Source organism: Ranitomeya variabilis, chromosome 6 (genome assembly GCF_051348905.1).
Source record: "Ranitomeya variabilis isolate aRanVar5 chromosome 6, aRanVar5.hap1, whole genome shotgun sequence".
In the NCBI taxonomy this organism is placed as follows: Eukaryota; Metazoa; Chordata; class Amphibia; order Anura; family Dendrobatidae; genus Ranitomeya; species Ranitomeya variabilis.
The window spans coordinates 582,183,126-582,203,256 of NC_135237.1; the positions used below are offsets into that span (position 1 = coordinate 582,183,126).

The following is a 20,131-nucleotide window of genomic DNA, read 5'->3' on the forward strand; positions in this document are numbered from 1 at the left end:
TTTGCTGTCCGTGTGTTCTGGGTCTTATTTTATGTTTCTTCTCTATTACACAGACTGATGAATACTGAAAATCTGAAATTCAGCTCTTTACATTGAACCAAATAAAGAAAAAAAATCACAAACTGACCAAGGAAACCAAAATAGTTAAATTTTGGAGACGGAGAGAATTCTTTTGGTTACCAAATTTCTGTATCCCAAATATATGGAGTGTTCCAGATCCATGGTAGCATTAGGGATAGTCAACCTTCCATCCTGCTCACTGATCCCAGAATGGTGAAGCATTAAACCTGCAAGCTCATGGCAGTCATCCTGCATATTCTCTCCTGCTTGCTTGGCCTAGGCTCTTGGGTAGCCATCAATGGGGTATGGGTGGAGCTGCCTCTTTTGGTGCCTTATACTCCAGAAGGCTGGGAGCTGCCCTCCTACCTTTCTCTACTCATCCAGTTTGCTAACATTGGGCCACTTGCTGTCACACTTTTCCATAAGTTTTGTCCAGGACGTCTGCGGGAGGGACCTCTAATATTTGCGATTTTGGCTGTAGGTGTTGTGTCCTGCATCTTGCTCGCTTTCCTCTGGCAAGAGACAAGCTGGTTGGGTTCATCGCTGAGAAGTACAGCTCTGCTGTGCCTCATTTTCTTTCTCTCTTTGGTGGACTGCACATCTTCAGTCACTTTTCTTCCTTATATGACCCGTCTCAGGCCAGATTACCTCATCTCATACTTTATTGGAGAGGGTCTAAGTGGGCTAGTGCCAGCATTACTGGCCCTGGTTCAGGGCGTAGGTGTGACGAGCTGTCAATCAATGAACAGAACTGAACCAAATGGATCTCTTGCCATTGGAAACTTAACCGCAGTGTACCAGCCCGCCAGATTTCCTGCATGGGGTTTCTTCCTGTTTCTGGCAGGGATGATGGGCATCTGTCTAACTGCCTTCACCATTCTTCACAAAATGCCCAAAGGACAGTGCCACCAAGAGGCAGGAACAGGCGAGAGAAGGGAAATAGAAGAATCATGGGGCAAAGGAGTTGAGCAGAAGCCAATGATGGATGAGGATGAAGCAGGAAAGAAGGTGGAAAAGAAAGAAATGGCAAAGTATTCAATATGGGAGAAGGTCTCCATCTACTTGGTCCTGGCCTGGGTGAATGCTTTGACCAACGCAGTGCTGCCATCTGTCCAGACTTACTCCTGCATTCCTTATGGTGGACGTATCTATCACCTGGCTGCTACGCTAGCTTCCATTGCCAACCCAGTAGCCTGTGGCATTGCGATGTATCTACCGAACAGGTAAGGAAACCTAAGAATAGAACATATTCATATCCATCCGTTAGCAGGTTGGCACCAGTGGACTATATGAGCTGTGATTCTTACTGTACCACATGCCAGCAGAGATTAGCAGACTCCTAAAACCCAACAGTATGGCTTCCTCTAGTGTAGTCCTTCCAACTGCCATACAAGTCCATGTGTTTTATCAGCATGAAAGGACAGCAATATTGTGGATGCTCCTGGGTAGATGGGAGTGTTGCTCATAGGTTACTAGTCCAGATTTGTCCTTGCACAGTACTAGTCACACAAGACTGTCCTGCACAGCCCCTCACCGAGGAATGTTCCAATGTATATCTTTGTATGTCTTCCAGGCGACTCCTGGCTGTGGGCAGTCTGACGGTGATCGGTTCCGGCATTGGCGCCTACATCATGGGCATGGCTGTGTTAAGTCCATGTCCAGCTCTTCTGCAGGATAGCATTGGAGGCACCTTGATTGTATGTATTATTTCAACTACTGTCAGTTTTCTTTTTGTGATTGGTCAGACTGAGCTTCCTCTGGTCTGGGACCCTCACCTCTTCTCTGTAGAGACACTCCGTCAGAAGGCTATGTTCTCGTTACATTCCTGGCCTCCTACATGATCACTTCCCAACCTTTGCATTAAAGAGAACCTGTCACCCCGTTTTTTCGATATGATATAAAAATATGGTTCAAAAGGGCCTGAGCTCAGCTTTACATCAGTACCTTTCATATCCCCTCCTGAAAATACCTTAGTAATGTCTCTGTTTTCGTATGTCAATCACCCCGGTCCGGTCGGCGGGGACTAATCGCTGTCTCTCCCCACGCTCTTCGGCGTGTCAGACGTAACTAGATCTGTGAATAGCACAGATCGCGGTCAGTTTCTGCGGTTTGCGCATTGAATTAGCGTCTCGCGCGTGCGCAGTATGCTTTGACCAACTGTGGGCAAAGCATGAAATCATTATTGCGCATACGCCGGCTTTTGACCCTATGCTCTGTGCCCCGGAAGCATAGAAAGACTTCTGGGGCACAGAATATAAAGGAAAATGCTGGCGCATGCGCAATAATGAGTTGAATGCTTTGCCCACTGTTGGTCAAAGCATACTGCGCACGCGCGAGACGCCACTTGAATGCGCACGTGCAGAAAACTGCGGTGGACACAAGCTTCTTCTATCTTTGCCTGAATACGTAGATATTCTCTCTTAATGAGGTGACAAATCGTGGGCAGCCCAGAAAGTAGAATTAGGCTACAATCCGTTCATTGCACTGTGGGTAAATTAGCCCCTCACTATTATGAACATGGTCAGGGCACGAGGTCTCGTATAAATGTCCCCTATTATTGAGTGTTCCCCTCCTCAGTAATTGTGTGTTTATAAGGCTCACAGCAATGACTTCGGCTGTTCCCAGTAGGGGCATTATTCGGAGTACAAGTCATAGCTGCTGCAGAACATTTTTTTGGAGAACTAGCTTGGAGGCAAATCACTTTATAAGCTGAGCCGATGGGTCACAATGTGAGCCTGCCCGTGTGCAGTGCTGGTCACTGCCCCCTATAGTGTCAGTTTGTGTGCCTCTTGTCCCCAGTATTGGGTGTTCCTGTCCTGCTGATAACCTCTCTGTCTCCCTGCAGGTTGTTGCCTGGGTGCTGTTTGTGGGTGTCCTGTCCTATGTGAAGGTGATGATCGGAGTGATCCTGCGGGGTGAAGGACACAGTGCCCTCGTGTGGTGTGGGGCAGTGGTGCAGCTGGGCTCTATGGTGGGAGCTCTCACCATGTTCCCAATGGTGAACGTCTACGTCATGTTTCAGACAGGTGATCCCTGTAACCAGATCTGCCCCCAATAACTGCCTCCATAGCACCGACCCCTCCATGGCATCTGGATATGAAAACACTGGGTGAGGGCTGAGCGGTTATATTAACTAATGGTGTCATGGCAGATGGACAGAACAGGAAGAGTGAGGGGCGGAGCCAGTGAATAATTCCAATGGGTTATAGTGATGGGAGTGGCCACACCTAGTAATGGGTGGGCTGGACCAAGAGATGGGCGGTTTACACCGATAGATGGGTGGAGTTACAGTGAATTCCAATGGGTTAGTGATGGAAGTGGTTGCAGAGTGATGGGAGTGGCTACACTAAGTGATGGGTTGATATACAGAAAATTCCGATTGGTTTGAGTGATAGGAGTGGCTACACCTAGTCATGGGTGGGGTTCCACCTAGTCATGGGCAGGGTTCCACCTAGTCATGGGCGGGGTTCCACCTAGTCATGGGCAGGGTTCCACCTAGTCATGGGCAGGGTTCCACCTAGCCATGGGCGGGGTTCCACCTAGTCATGGGCAGGGTTCCACCTAATCATGGGCAGGGTTCCACCTAGTCATGGGCGGGGTATCACCTAGTCATGGGCAGGGTTCCACCTAGTCATGGGCAGGGTTCCACCTAGCCATGGGCGGGGTTCCACCTAGTCATGGGCAGGGTTCCACCTAATCATGGGCGGGGTTCCACCTAGTCATGGGCGGGGTTCCACCTAGTCATGGGTGGCGGTTAGGTATGAGCAGATTGCTTTGTGCGACCCTGGTCCATGGTTCAGGTCAGCAGTCTTGGGTCATGTAGACTGGGAAGAAAAGGACAAAAAAAAAAACCGGTGTGCACACCAGAGGCAATGTCATGGGTACAGTATGTATGCAACATATGACTTTTTTTAAACTCTTTATTGAAGGATTCCACAAAATAACATAAACATATGATATCATAGCATCAAAATAATCCACATATCAAAATTAAATTGATACAGATATGACAGAATACCTTCAATAATAAAATATACAAACAAACAAAACATAACCTTCAATATAATACATTTTACCAAGCACTGCACTTCCTAATCAACGGGTCCTCAATGAATGTTTTAAAATTCGTATCGAATCAGGTTATAATAGACATATGTTATTAATCCTACATAGATCATCACATTCACAATCTAGAATACATATACACATCAGGGACTATGTCACAAGATAGAAGAGACCATAGCACCAGGAGCCAGATGCGTCAATGGCGAGTCACACCACCGTTCCCAAATCTTCTGAAATTTCGGGGGACATCCTCTGTTTCTGTATAGTATGTTTTCATAAGGAATTACAGTTAGGTCCATATATATTTGGACAGAGACAACATTTTTCTAATTTTGGTTATAGACATTACCACAATGAATTTTAAACAGAACAATTCAGATGCAGCTGAAGTTCAGACTTTCAGCTTTCATTTGAGGGTATCCACATTAAAATTGGACGAAGGGTTTAGGAGTTTCAGCTCCTTAACATGTGCGATCCTGTTTTTAAAGGGACCAAAAGTAATTGGACAAATTCAATAATTTTAAATAAAATGTTCATTTCTAGTACTTGGTTGAAAACCCTTTGTTGGCAATGACTGCCTGAAGTCTTGAACTCATGGACATCACCAGACGCTGTGTTCCCTCCTTTTTGATGCTCTGCCAGGCCTTCACTGCGGTGGTTTTCAGTTGCTGTTTGTTTGTGGCCTTTCTGTCTGAAGTTTAGTCTTTAACAAGTGAAATGCTGCTCAATTGGGTTGAGATCCGGTGACTGACTTGGCCATTCAAGAATATTCCACTTCTTTGCTTTAATAGACTCCTGGGTTGCTTTGGCTTCATGTTTTGGGTCATTGTCCATCTGTAGTATGAAACGACGACCAATCAGTTTGGCTGCATTTGGCTGGATCTGAGCACACAGTATGGCGGCTCTGAATACCTCAGAATTCATTCCTGTGTCACATCATCAATAAACACTAGTGACCCAGTGCCACTGGCAGCCATGCATGCCCAAGCCATCACACTGCCTCCGCCGTGTTTTACAGATGATGTGGTATGCTTTGGATCATGAGCTGTACCACGCCTTCGCCATACTTTTCTCTTTCCATCATTCTGGTAGAGGTTGATCTTGGTTTCACCTGGACAAAGAATGTTCTTCCAGAACTGTGCTGGCTTTTTTAGATGTTTTGTAGCCTTTTTATTCTTGACTAGATGGTAGCCCGATTCTAACGCATCGGGTATTTTAGAATATGTATGTAGTTTATTTATGAAGATGTCAGAATAATGCAATGAATACACAGGATTCGACCGGCCGGGCGCGATCAATTAGAGAAGCGTAGTTCAAATCCCACACCAATTCGCGGCCGGACTGCGCCTGTTGCTGATTGTTCGCAGCCAGCCACGCAGTATATAGCACATCCATGTAGTATATTGCACAGCCCACGTAGTATATTGCCCAGCCCACGTAGTATATTGCCCAGCCCACGTAGTATATTGCCCAGCCCACGTAGTATATTGCACAGCCCACGGAGTATATTGCCCAGCCCACGTAGTATATTGCCCAGCCCATGTAGTATATTGCACAGCCCACGTAGTATATTGCCCAGCCACATAGTATATTGCCCAGCCTCATAGTATATAGCACAGCCCACGTAGTATATAGCACAGCCCACGTAGTTTGTTGCACAGCCCACATAGGATATAGCACAGCCACATAGTATATAGCACAGCCACGCAGTATATTGCACAGCCCATGTAGTATATTGCACAGCCCACAAAGTATATTGCACAACCACGTAGTATATAGCACAGCCCATGTAGTTTGTTGCACAGCCCACGTAGGATTTAGCACAGCCACATAGTATATAGCACAGCCACATAGTATATAGCACAGCCACGCAGTATATTGCACAGCCACGTAGTATATTGCACAGCCAAGTAGTAAATTGCACAGCCACGTAGTATATTGCACAGTCACGCAGTATATTACACAGCCCACGTAGTATATAGCAATGTGGGCTTCATATCCCTGTTTAAAAAAAAAAGAATTAAAATAAAAAATAGTTATACTTTCCTTCCGTTGGCCCCCGGATCCAAGCGAGGCCTTTACCGACACTCCTCGCGACGCTCCGATCCCAAGAGTACATTGCGGTCTTGCGAGATGATGACGTAGTGGACTCGCGAGACCGTTACGTCATCATCTCGCGAGATCGCAATGCATGGAGCGGTCACCGGAGCGTCGTGAGGAGCGGGAAAGGCCTGTTCCTGATCCGGGGGGGCCGACGGACGGAGAGTATATACATAGTTACATAGTTATTAAGGCTGAAGGAAGGCTTTAAGTCTATCTAGTTAAACCCATAGCCTAACCTAACATGCCGTAACATGTTGATCCAGAGGAAGGCAAAAAAAAACATGTGGCAAAGAGTAAGCTCCACATTGGGGAAAAAAAATTCCTTCCCGACCCCACATACGGCAATCAGACTAGTTCCCTGGATCAACGCCTTATCAAGGAATCTAGTGTATATACCCTGTAACATTATACTTTTCCAGAAAGGCATCCAGTCCCCTCTCATATTTAAGTAATGAATCACTCATTACAACATCATACGGCAGAGAGTTCCATAGTCTCACTGCTCTTACAGTAAAGAACCCGCGTCTGTTATGCTTAAACCTTTTTTCCTCCAGACGTAGAGGATGCCCCCTTGTCCCTGTCTCAGGCTATGATTAAAAATATCATCAGAAAGGTCTTTGTACTGTCCCCTCATATATTTATACATTAACATAAGATCACCCCTTAGCCTTCGTTTTTCCAAACTAAATAGCCCCAAGTGTAATAACCTATCTGTCACGCGGGTACTGGGTAGACTACAGCTGGTTACCCGGGCCCCTGCGATATCCCTCATACTAGGGAAAACCCTGTCTGTCCCTCTCCCAGAATTTACACTGATGGTGTGCTTGTCTGGGCTGCCAGGCCTGACCCTGACTCCTGTTTCAGTCCTATGCTGAAACCTCCACCCGCCACCCAGTGATAAGACCACACACCAACCCCTACAGAAAGCGCAGACAGGGAAAACTAAAAACGCACCACGCCGCAGACACACAGGAAAACACTATAATGTGCACAGGGCAAAACAAATACAAATATAGGAAGGAGAAATATGACGAAGGATAATACACCACCAGATACGATATTTCTTCTCCAAGACCACCACTCCAGACCGAGATCACCAGGCACAAGACACAAGCTATAATCGGCGACGCCCAAAGTCCAGAATAACTATTTAAAGGCCACGGGCGTGACCCAGCCTCCAACCCGATTACCAGCTAGATTAACTCCGGACAACCTGGATAAAGTCTAGCCGGCGCCACTGAGCTTATAGTGGACGAATGTGGAATTACCGCTGTCTGTCGGATGCCCTAGTGTGAATAGCGTCCGACATGACAGTACCCCGCCTTTTATGAGGGACCCCAGGGCCCTCTCGACTTATAGGACCCGGCTTGTCTAAATGGCGGCGGTGAAACATACTGACCAGCCGGTCCAATGTATGTCCGAAGCTGGTACCCAAGACCTCTCCTCCGGCCCATAACCACGCCAGTGTACCAGGTACTGTAATGTGCGGCACACAATACGAGAGTCAACCACCTTGGAGACTTCAAACTCCAAATTGCCATCCACCAAGACTGGAGGTGGCATCGGCGCAGCGTCCACGGAACCCACCACCTTCTTTAAAAGAGATCCGTGAAACACGTTGTGTATTTTATATACCGTAGGAAGCTCCAATCGGTAGGCTACCGGGTTAATGATGGCGGCGACCCTAAATGGACCAATAAACCTTGGACCCAATTTCAGGGATGGTACTTTGAGTTTTATGTTTTTTGTGGACAACCACACCCAATCACCCACACTCAGGTCCGGACCTGGCACACGTCTACTGTCAGCCACTCGTTTGTACCTTGCACCCAAGCTCAGCAAGCGCTGTTTCACTCTCCTCCAAAAGGATGACAGTTGTGCTCCTAGCTGGTCCTCCTCCGGGACGCCGGAAGAGCCACCCTGACGCAGAGTACAAAATGGAGGATGGTACCCGTAAACACAAAAGAACGGGAACTCCCCAGACAATTCCTGGCGGTGATTATTAATGGCAAACTCAGCCAAAGGAAGGAACGTCGACCACTCCTGGTTGTCAGAAACAAAGCAGCGTAAGTACTGCTCCAAATTCTGGTTCATACGCTCGGTCTGACCATTTGACTGAGGATGAAACGCCGAAAAATGCGACAACTTGATCCCCAGCCGTGAGCAAAATGCCTTCCAAAACCTTGCCACAAACTGAGTACCCCTATCCGACACTATGTCAGATGGGACCCCGTGAAGTCTGACCACCTCCTGCACAAAAACCTGAGCCAGAGTCTTCGCGTTAGGCAACGAAGGCAAAGACACAAAGTGCGACATCTTTGAGAACCGATGAACAACCAAGATGATCGTGTTCACAGCTGAGGAGGGCAGGTCTGTAATAAAATCCATGGAGATCTCCATCCATGGCCTACTGGGTACCCCTAGTGGATGTAATGAGCCAGCAGCACGGGAGCGAGATGTCTTAGACCTAGCACACGTGGTACATGCTGATACGTACGAGACCACGTCCTATTGGATTTTGGGCCACCAAAACCGAAGCGACACCAACTCCAAGGTACCCCTAACCCCTGGATGGCCAGCCAGAACAGCATCATGATGCTCACCCAACACCTTTAGGCGAAGATGAAGCGGTACAAATGATTTGTTAATGGGAAGCTTTGGTAGTATTTCCTCCTGAGCCTTGGCAATCTCAGCCTCAACCTCTGTTGTAAGAGCCGAGACCATTACACTCTTTTGGAGGATGGGTACCGGATCTTTCCGAGGTTCTCCCCCCGGAAAACACCTAGACAAAGCAACTGCCTTGGTGTTCTTAGACCCCGGTCAGTACGTAACAAAAAAGTTGAAACGTGTGAAAAACAATGCCCAGCGAGCCTGCCTGGGGGACAGACGCTTGGCTGACTCCAAATAAAGCAGATTTTTATGGTCAGTGATAACTGTAACCTGGTGGACCGACCCCTCCAAGAAGTGTCGCCATTCCTCAAAAGCCAACTTGATAGCCAACAACTCCCTGTTGCCGATATCGTAGTTACGTTCGGCAGGCAACAGCTTCTTGGAAAAGTAGGCGCATGGACGCAACTCGCCCAAGGATGAGCCTTGTGACAGCACCGCCCCCACTCCAACCTCAGACGCATCGACTTCCACGGTAAACGGTTTTGATACGTCCGGTTGCACCAAAATGGGGGCCGAAGCAAAACTATTCTTCAGAAATTCGAATTGGTACCATTTTTCGTCATGTCAGTAAGCGGTTTAGCAATGGTAGAAAAATCTTTGATACATTTTCTATAATAATTAGAAAATCCAAGGAACCGCTGGAGTGCTTTTAGGTTATCAGGCCGTTCCCAATGCAGCACCGCTTGCACCTTAGCGGCGTCCATTTGAAAACCCGAAGCAGACACAATATAACCCAAGAAAGGCAACTCCTGAACCGAAAAAACACATTTCTCCAGTTTTGCATAGAGCTTATTTTCTCTGAGAAGCTGTAACACCTGCCTCACATGCTCTAAATGAGGATCACGGTCGCATGAATAAATGAGAATGTCATCTAAGTACACAATAACGAATTTCCCCAGTACATGCGAGAACACATCATTTATGAAATGTTGAAATACAGCAGGCACGTTTGTCAACCCAAATGGCATCACCAAATTTTCAAAATGACCCTCAGGAGTATTAAAAGCCGTCTTCCACTCATCCCCTTGTAGGACTCTTATGAGGTTGTACGCCCCCCTGAGGTCAAGCTTGGAAAACCACTTCGCACCAGCCACCTGGTTGAACAAATCAGGTATCAGTGGCATAGGGTATGGATCACGGACAGTAATCTGGTTTAACTCCCCGAAATCCAGACACGGGCGTAGTCCGCCATCTTTCTTCTTAACGAAGAAGAACCCCGCTGTCACCGGCGAGGACGAAGGCCTGATGTGCCCTTTGCTCAAACTCTCAGCAATGTAGTCCTTTAAAGCTTGCCTCTCAGGACCAGAGATGTTAAACATCCTAGCTTTCGGCAATTTGGCCCCTGGTTTAAACCTAATAGTACAGTCATAGGGTCGATGTGGTGGCAATTCTGAGCAACCCTTCTCAGAGAACACATCTGCGAAATCCAGCAGTGACTCAGGAATGCTAGGAGTCACAGCGGACACACACGTGGCCAGGCAATTCTCCTGGCAGAATCCGCTCCACTGGATGATGTCCTGGGTTTTCCAGTCAATCACCGGGTTGTGTATAGACAACCATGGAAAACCCAGAACCATTTGTGCAGGAAGAATACTGAGCACCCTACATGTAACTTGATCAGAATGTAGGGCCTTAATGCGGAGTTTAACCTGAGCCACAAACTCAGTAATCTCTCCCTGTGGGAGTGGAGTAGCATTGATGGTGACCACCCGGATAGGATGAGGCAGTTTTTCGGCCGTGCGCACAAACTCCTCATCAATGAGATTAGTGGCCGACCTACTATCCACAAAAACAGTGATTGGCAGCTCTCTGCCAGCGCCCATAACTCTGGCAGGAAGCATACATTGAGAGACCACCATGGAGGATATGCATAAGCTCAGATTGGCCTCCTCCACACCCTCTGAGCTTAGTAGTTTTCCGCCGTTGCGCTTTTCTTAGAAAACAGAGGACAAGCATTAACATAATGCCCTTTTTTACCACAGCAAAAACAGGCTCCCTGCTTCCTGAGTGAGGGGGCTCGATGATGTGACACCCCTGCGATTTGCATAGGCTCCGTGGGCTCACCTGCAGCAACCTCACGTGCACCTATGCCCTCCCCCATAAGCGGCGTTTCTTGCACCCCCTGACGCAAACGGCGATCAATGCGGACAAGACTCATGGCAGACTCTAGAGAATCAGGAGTCTCATACATCAGGAGGGCTTGTTTAACCCTTCTCGAAACCCCATGTACAAACTGACTCCGCAGCGCTGGGTCATTCCATTGTGTGTCCACCGCCCAGCGGCGAAATTCAGAACAGTAACCCTCCGCCATTCGCTCCCCTGGCGGAGAGCGCATATTTTAGATTCTGCTAGAGCCAGTCTGTCTGGATCAACATATATGAGCCCAAGAGCAGAAAAAAAAATCTCCACTGAGTTAAATGCAGTTGAATCAGATGGTAATGAAAACGCCCATGCTTGGGGGTCTCCTGTTATGATCCTTAGTGGTTGAGGATCACAAATTACTCCAGCTAAGTAACAAACATAGGACAAGCTCTAGGGAGGTGGCAAACTGGACTGACCGCAAATCTGAACCTATCCAAACACACAGAAGTAGCCGGTGAACGTGCCTAAAAATCCTAGACGTCTTGAGCCAGCCTGAGGAACTAACTACCCCTAGAGAGAAAGAAAAGACCTCTCTTGCCTCCAGAGAAATAATCCCCAAAGATATAGAAGCCCCCAACAGATAATAACGGTGAGGTAAGAGGAAGGCACATACACAGGGGTGAAAGCAGATTCAGCAAATGAGGCCCACTAATACTAGATAGCAGAAAATAGAAAAGGGAATCTATGCGGTCAGTAAAAAACCCTTACAAAATATCCACTCTGAGATTTCGAGAACCCCCACACCAACTAACGGTGTGGGGGGAGAACCTCAGTCCCCTAGAGCAACCAGCAAGCGAGGAAATCACATTTTAGCGAGCTGGACTAAAAACATAATGAACACTGATAATCAAAAAATGATCAAACAAAAACTTAGCTTGTCTTGGAGAGACTGGGAGCAAGGTAGACACAAGGAATCTGAAGAGCACTGAATACATTGATAGCAGGCAAGGAACTGAGTATCCAGGTGAGCTAAATAGGAAACCAACCAAGGATAACGAACCAGCTGATGCTGCAACCTGCAGAAAGACAACACTACACAGTACCGCTTGTGACCACTAGAGGGAGCCCAAAAATAGAGTTCACAACAGTACCCCCCCCTTGAGGAGGGGTCACCGAACCCTCATCAAGACCCCCAGGGCGATCAGGATGAGCCGCGTGGAAGGCACGAACCAAATCGGCCGCATGAACATCAGAGGCGACAACCCAGGAATTATCCTCCTGACCATAGCCCTTCCACTTAACCAAATACTGAAGCCTCCGTCTAGAGATACGAGAATCCAAAATCTTCTCCACCACGTACTCCAATTCGCCCTCGACCAGCACCGGAGCAGGAGGCTCAACAGAAGGAACCACAGGTACCACATAACTCCGCAACAAAGACCTATGGAACACATTATGAATGGCAAACGATGCTGGGAGATCCAAACGAAAAGACACCGGGTTAAAGATTTCCAAGATCTTATAAGGACCGATGAAGCGAGGCTTGAATTTAGGAGAGGAGACCTTCATAGGAACATACCGAGAAGACAGCCACACCAAATCCCCAACACGAAGTCGGGGACCCACACCGCGGCGGCGGTTGGCAAAGCGCTGAGCCTTCTCCTGTGACAACCTCAAATTGTCCACCACATGGTTCCAAATCTGCTGCAACCTATCCACCACAGAATCCACCCCAGGACAGTCAGAAGACTCAACCTGACCCGAGGAAAAAGAGGATGGAAACCAGAATTGCAGAAAAAAGGTGAAACCAAAGTAGCAGAACTAGCCCGATTATTAAGGGCAAACTCGGCCAAAGGCAAAAAAGTCACCCAATCATCCTGATCAGCAGAAACAAAACATCTCAAATAAGTTTCCAACGTCTGATTAGTTCGCTCGGTTTGGCCATTAGTCTGAGGATGGAAGGCCGACGAAAAAGACAAATCAATGCCCATCTTAGCACAAAAAGTCCGCCAAAACCTGGACACAAACTGGGATCCTCTATCAGACACAATATTTTCAGGAATGCCGTGCAAGCGAACCACATTCTGAAAAAATAGAGGAACCAAATCGGAGGAAGAAGGCAACTTAGGCAAGGGCACCAAATGGACCATCTTGGAAAAACGATCACACACCACCCAGATGACAGACATTTTCTGAGATACTGGAAGATCCGAAATAAAATCCATGGAAATGTGCGTCCAAGGCCTTTTCGGAACAGGCAAAGGCAAAAGCAAACCGCTGGCACGAGAACAGCAAGGCTTAGCCCGAGCACAAATCCCACAAGACTGCACAAAGGAACGCACATCCCGCGACAAGGACGGCCACCAGAAGGACCTAGCCACCAAATCTCTGGTACCAAAAATCCCAGGATGACCCGCCAACACCGAAGAATGAACCTCGGAAATAACTCTGCTGGTCCATCTATCCGGGACAAACAGTCTCTCTGGTGGACAACGGTCAGGTCTATCCGCCTGAAATTTCTGCAGCACTCGTCGCAAATCTGGGGAAATGGCAGACAAAATCACTCCCTCTCTGAGAATACCAGCCGGCTCAGAAACTCCCGGAGAGTCAGGCACAAAACTCCTAGAAAGTGCATCAGCTTTCACGTTCTTCGAACCAGGCAGGTATGAGACCACGAAGTTGAAACGGGAGAAAAACAACGACCAACGAGCCTGTCTAGGATTCAGGCGCTTGGCAGATTCAAGGTAAATCAGATTTTTGTGATCAGTCAAGACCACCACACGATGTTTAGCTCCTTCGAGCCAATGTCGCCACTCCTCAAATGCCCACTTCATAGCCAACAACTCCCGATTACCAACATCATAATTCCGCTCGGCAGGCGAAAACTTTCTTGAAAAGAAAGCACATGGCTTCATCACAGAGCCATCAGAGCTTCTCTGCGACAAGACAGCCCCTGCTCCAATCTCAGAAGCATCAACCTCGACCTGGAAGGGAAGAGAGACATCTGGCTGACATAAGACTGGAGCTGAAGAAAACCGGTGCTTCAGCTCCCGAAAGGCCTCCACGGCCGCAGGAGACCAATTAGTCACATCAGAACCCTTCTTGGTCAAATCCGTCAAAGGTTTAACCACGCTAGAAAAATTAGCGATGAAACGACGGTAAAAATTAGCAAAACCCAAGAACTTCTGAAGACTCTTAACAGACGTGGGCTGAGTCCAGTCATGAATAGCCTGGACCTTGACTGGGTCCATCTCCACAGTAGAAGGAGAAAAAATAAAACCCAAAAAGGAGACCTTCTGTACTCCGAAGAGGCATTTTGAGCCCTTCACAAATAAAGCATTAGCACGCAGGACCTGAAACACCATCCTGACCTGCTTCACATGGGACTCCCAATCATCAGAAAAGACCAAAATGTCATCCAAATAAACAATCATAAATTTATCCAGATATTCTCGGAAGATGTCATGCATGAAGGACTGAAACACAGAAGGAGCATTAGAGAGTCCAAAAGGCATCACTAAGTACTCAAAATGGCCTTCGGGCGTATTAAATGCTGTTTTCCATTCATCTCCCTGCTTAATGCGCACAAGGTTATACGCACCACGGAGATCTATCTTGGTGAACCAACTGGCACCCTTAATCTGAGCAAACAAATCAGACAATAGTGGCAAAGGATACTGAAATTTGACTGTGATTTTATTCAGAAGACGATAATCTATACAAGGTCTCAAAGAACCGTCCTTCTTGGCCACAAAAAAAAATCCTGCACCAAGAGGGGAAGAGGATGGGCGAATATGTCCCTTCTCCAAAGACTCCTTTATATAACTCCGCATCGCGGCATGCTCTGGTATAGACAAATTAAAAAGTCGTCCCTTAGGGAATTTACTACCAGGAATTAAATTTATAGCACAGTCACAATCCCTATGAGGGGGCAGGGCACTGGACCTGGGCTCATTAAATACATCCTGGTAGTCAGACAAAAACTCAGGGACCTCAGAAGGAGTGGAAGAAGCAATAGACACCAACGGAGTATCGCCATGAATTCCCTGACAACCCCAACTAGACACAGACATAGCTTTCCAATCTAAAACTGGATTATGAGCTTGCAGCCATGGCAGACCCATGTCATGCACATGGTCATTTGCGTCCAATACTGAGGCTTATTCTCAGCCAATGGCGTAGCATCAATTCCCCTCAGAGGAATAGGAAATTCCAAAGGCTCCAGAACAAAACCACAGCGCCTGGCAAACGACAAATCCATCAAATTCAGGGCAGCACCCGAATCCACAAAAGCCATAACCGGGTAGGACGACAAAGAACAAATCAAAGTAACAGACAAAATAAATTTAGGCTGTATAGTACCAATGGTGACAGGTTTAGCGATTTTTTTTTAAGCGTTTAGAGCATGCTGAGATAACATAAGTAGAATCACCACAGTAAAAGCACAACCCATTTTGATGTCTATGACTTTGTCGCTCAATTCTGGTCAGAGTTCGGTCACATTGCATAGACTCAGGTCTCTGTCCAGAAAATACCGCCAAAGGATGAGCAGATTTGCGCTCCTGCAAACGCCGATCAACCTGAATGGCTAAAGCCATAGAATCACTCAGACTTGTAGGGGTGGGAAACCCCCACCATAACATTCTTAACGGCCTCAGAAAGACCTTCTCTGAAATTTGCAGCCAGGGCACACTCATTCCATTGAGTAAGCACCGACCATTTCCGAAATTTTTGACAATACACCTCTGCTTCATCCTGACCTTGAGAGATAGCCAGCAACGCTTTTTCTGCCTGATTCTCAAGATTAGGCTCCTCATAAAGCAGTCCAAGAGCCAGAAAAAATGCATCTACATTAAGCAATGCAGGATCTCCTGGCGCCAGAGAGAAAGCCCAATCTTGAGGGTCGCCACGCAACAAGGAGATAACAATTTTAACTTGCTGAGCGGAATCACCAGAGGAACGAGGTCTCAGAGATAGAAATAACTTACAATTATTCTTAAAATTCTGAAACCTAGATCTATCTCCAGAAAACAACTCAGGAATGGGTATCTTTGGTTCTGACATAGGGCTATGAATAACAAAATCCTGAATACTTTGCACCCGTGCAGCAAGATGATCCACACTAGAAGTCAGAGTCTGAACATCCATGTCTGCAGCTGAGCTCAAAACCACCCAGAGTTCAAGGGGATGAAAGAAGCTAAACAGACTGCAGCAAAGGAAAAGCGGGAGGAAAAAAAAAAAATGTACTAAGGTCTTCTTTTTATCCCACTTCTGCGATGCATTAAACACTTTTTGGCCTGCTATACTGTTATGATCCTTAGTGGTTGAGGATCACAAATTACTCCAGCTAAGTAACAAACATAGGACAAGCTCTAGGGAGGTGGCAAACTGGACTGACCGCAAATCTGAACCTATCCAAACACACTAGAAGTAGCCGGTGAACGTGCCTAAAAATCCTAGACGTCTCGAGCCAGCCTGAGGAAGTAACTACCCCTAGAGAGAAAGAAAAGACCTCTCTTGCCTCCAGAGAAATAATCCCCAAAGATATAGAAGCCCCCAACAGATAATAACGGTGAGGTAAGAGGAAGGCACATACACAGGGGTGAAAGCAGATTCAGCAAATGAGGCCCACTAATACTAGAGAGCAGAAAATAGAAAAGGGAATCTATGCGGTCAGTAAAAAACCCTTACAAAATATCTACTCTGAGATTTCAAGAACCCCCACACCAATTAACGGTGTGGGGGAGAACCTCAGTCCCCTAGAGCAACCAGCAAGCGAGGAAATCACATTTTAGCGAGCTGGACTAAAAACATAATGAACACTGATAATCAAAAAATGATCAAACAAAAACTTAGCTTGTCTTGGAGAGACTGGGAGCAAGGTAGACACAAGGAATCTGAAGAGCACTGAATACATTGATAGAAGGCAAGGAACTGAGTATCCAGGTGAGCTAAATAGGAAACCAACCAAGGATAATGAACCAGCTGATGCTGCAACCTGCAGAAAGACAACACTACACAGTACCGCTTGTGACCACTAGAGGGAGCCCAAAAATAGAGTTCACAACAGTCTCCGTTCAGTAAGGATAATACCAGGCCCACACGCTGAGCCTCATTACCTGAGGAAACCGGGCGCATACGAAAAAATAATTTGCAAGCTTCCCGAAAAACAACAAATTTACTGCGTTCCCCAGCAAACCTCTCAGGTAAAGGAATCTTTGGCTCTGCAACTCTACCTGCAGTTTCAGCTTGCACATTAGATACTACAAGACCCTGTTGCTGAACTGCCCCCTTCAACTCAGTGACCTGTAAGGACAGCGCCTCCAACTGGCGGGTAATGGAAGTCATTGGATCCATGGCATCCAAAATTTATTTAGGCCGATTATAATGTCACGCGGGTACTGGGTAGACTACAGCTGATTACCCGGGCCCCTGCGATATCCCTCATACTAGGGAAAACCCTGTCTGTCCCTCTCCCAGAGTTTACACTGATGGTGTGCTTGTCTGGGCCGCCTGGCCTGACCCTGACTCCTGTTTCAGTCCTATGCTGAAACCTCTACCCACCACCCAGTGATAAGACCACACACCAACCCCTACAGAAAGCACAGACAGGGAAAACTAAAGACGCACCACGCCGCAGACACACAGGAAAACACTATAATGTGCACAGGGCAAAACAAATACAAATATAGGAAGGAGAAATATGATTAAGGATAATACACCACCAGATACGATATTTCTTCTCCAAGACCACCACTCCAGACCGAGATCACAAGGCACAAGCTATAATCGGCGACTCCCAAAGTCCAGAATGACTACTTAAAGGCCATGGGCGTGACCCAGCCTCCAACCCGATTACCAGCTAGATTAACCCCGGACAACCTGGATAAAGTCTAGCCGGCGCCACTGAGCGTATAGTGGACGAATGTGGAATTACCGCTGTCTGTCGGACGCCCTAGTGTGAATAGCGTCCGACATGACACTATCTTGGTATTGGAGAGCCCCCAGTCCTCTAATAACCTTGGTCGCTCTTCTCTGCACCCGCTCCAGTTCAGCTATGTCTTTCTTATACACCGGAGACCAGAACTGTGCACAGTATTCTAAGTGTGGTCGCACTAGTGACTTGTATAGAGGTAAAATTATGTTCTCCTCATGAGCATCTATGCCTATTTTACTGCATCCCATTATTTTATTTGCCTTTGTAGCAGCTGCCTGACACTGGCCACTGAATATGAGTTTGTCATCCACCCATACACACAGGTCTTTTTCATTGACGGTTTTGCCCAGAGTTTTAGAATTAAGCACATAGTTATACATCTTATTACTTCTACCCAAGTGCATGACCTTACATTTATCCCCATTAAAGCTCATTTGCCATTTATCAGCCCAAGCTTCTAGTTTACATAAATCATCCTGTAATATAAAATTGTCCTCCCCTGTATTGATTACCCTGCAGAGTTTAGTGTCATCTGCAAATATTGAAATTCTACTCTGAATGCCCCCTACAAGGTCATTAATATGTTAAACAGAAGAGGGCCCAATACTGACCCCTGTGGTACCCCACTGCTAACCGCGACCCAGTCCGAGTGTGCTCCATTAATAACCACCCTTTGTTTCCTATCCCTGAGCCAGCTCTCAACCCACTTACACATATTTTCCCCTATCCCCATTATTCTCAGTTTATGTATCAACCTTTTGTGTGGCACCGTATCAAAATCTTTTGAAAAGTCTATATACACTACATCTACTGGGTTCCCTTGGTCCAGTCCGGAACTTACCTCTTCATAGAAGCTGATCAGATTAGTCTGACATGAACGGTCCCTAGTAAATCCGTGCTGATACTGGGTCATGAGGTTATTCCTCTTCAGATACTCCAGTATAACATCCCTTAGAATGCCCTCCAGGATTTTACCCACAGTAGAGGTTAAGCTTACTGGCCTATATAACTATTTTTTTTTCTTGTTTTTAACATTAGATCTTTTTACTATTGATGCTGCATAGGCAGCATCAATAGTAAAAAGTTGGTCACACAGGGTTAATAGCAGCGTTAACGGACTGTTACACCGCGGCATAACGCTGCCATTAACCCTGTGTGAGCGCTGACTGGAGGGGAGTAGGGAGGGACTAATTCTCAGCCGGAGTGTGCCCGTCGCTGATTGGTCGCGGCCACCAGGCTGCGACCAATCAGCGACGCGGGATTTCCGGGACAGACAGACGGAAGTGACCCTTAGACAATTATATAGTAATGCTTATGAGTGGCTTGCACCGTGCAGTGAACCCTCTGTACTTACTTTCATGCAGTCTTCTCTTTATGGTAGATTTGGATATTGATACGCCGACCTCCTGGAGAGTGTTGGTCACTTGGTTGGCTGTTGTGAAGGGGTTTCTCTTCACCATGGAGATTATTCTGCGGTCATCCACCACTGTTGTCTTCCGTGGGCGCCAAGGTCTTTCTGCAGTGATGAGTTCACCAGTGCTTTCTTCCTTTCTCAGGATGTACCAAACTGTAGATTTTGCCACTCCTAATATTGTAGCAGTTTCTCGGATGGGTTTTTTCTGTTTTTGCAGCTTAAGGATGGCTTGTTTCACAGCAAAACCTTCCCAATGCAAGCACCACACCTCAAATCAACTCCAGGCCTTTTATCTGCTTAATTGAGAATGACATAACGAAGGGATTGCCCACACCTGTCCATGAAATAGCCTTGAAGTCAATTGTCCAATTACTTTTGGTCCTTTTAAAAACAGGGCGGCACATGTTAAGGAGCTGACACTCCCAAACCCTTCATCCAATTTTAATGTGGATCCCCTCAAATGAAAGCTGAAAGTCTGAACTTCAACTGCATCTGAATGATTTTGTTTAAAATTCATTGTGGTAATGTCTATAACTAAAGTCAGAAAAATGTTGTCTCTGTCCAAATATATATGGACGTAACTGTACGTCATTTACAAGTTTCTTCCATTGATTAATCGAAGATTTTCCCCCATCCACCTCAATACTATCGCTTTCCTAGCCATAAATAGAGCTTCCCTAAGAAATATTCTATCATGGTGGACCCACATCTCCTCATCCGCGGCACCCAGGATGCACAATTCTGGACTACATTCGATCGGTATCCCCATTATCCACTCCAGTGTATCTACGACCTCACTC

The 20,131-nt window shown here is 46.8% G+C and overlaps 1 protein-coding gene across 2 annotated transcripts in view; it reads left to right on the forward strand.

Annotated features, from left to right (window-relative positions):
• Positions 1–20,131, forward strand: part of LOC143783184 (solute carrier family 52, riboflavin transporter, member 3-B-like) — a 46,178-nt gene that overhangs the window by 13,213 nt on the left and 12,834 nt on the right. Inside the window, exons 2-4 of one of the 2 annotated variants that reach the window (XR_013217115.1) lie at positions 54–1,283; positions 1,634–1,757; positions 2,906–3,169. Coding sequence is in view for 1 of the 2 variants with exons in the window: in XM_077271580.1 (XP_077127695.1) it covers positions 298–1,283; positions 1,634–1,757; positions 2,906–3,118 (1,323 nt within the window). In the remaining variant the exon portion in view is untranslated. Of the gene's footprint in view, positions 1–53; positions 1,284–1,633; positions 1,758–2,905; positions 8,647–20,131 lie in introns of those variants that run through there. The other variant, XM_077271580.1, reaches the window with a different exon arrangement.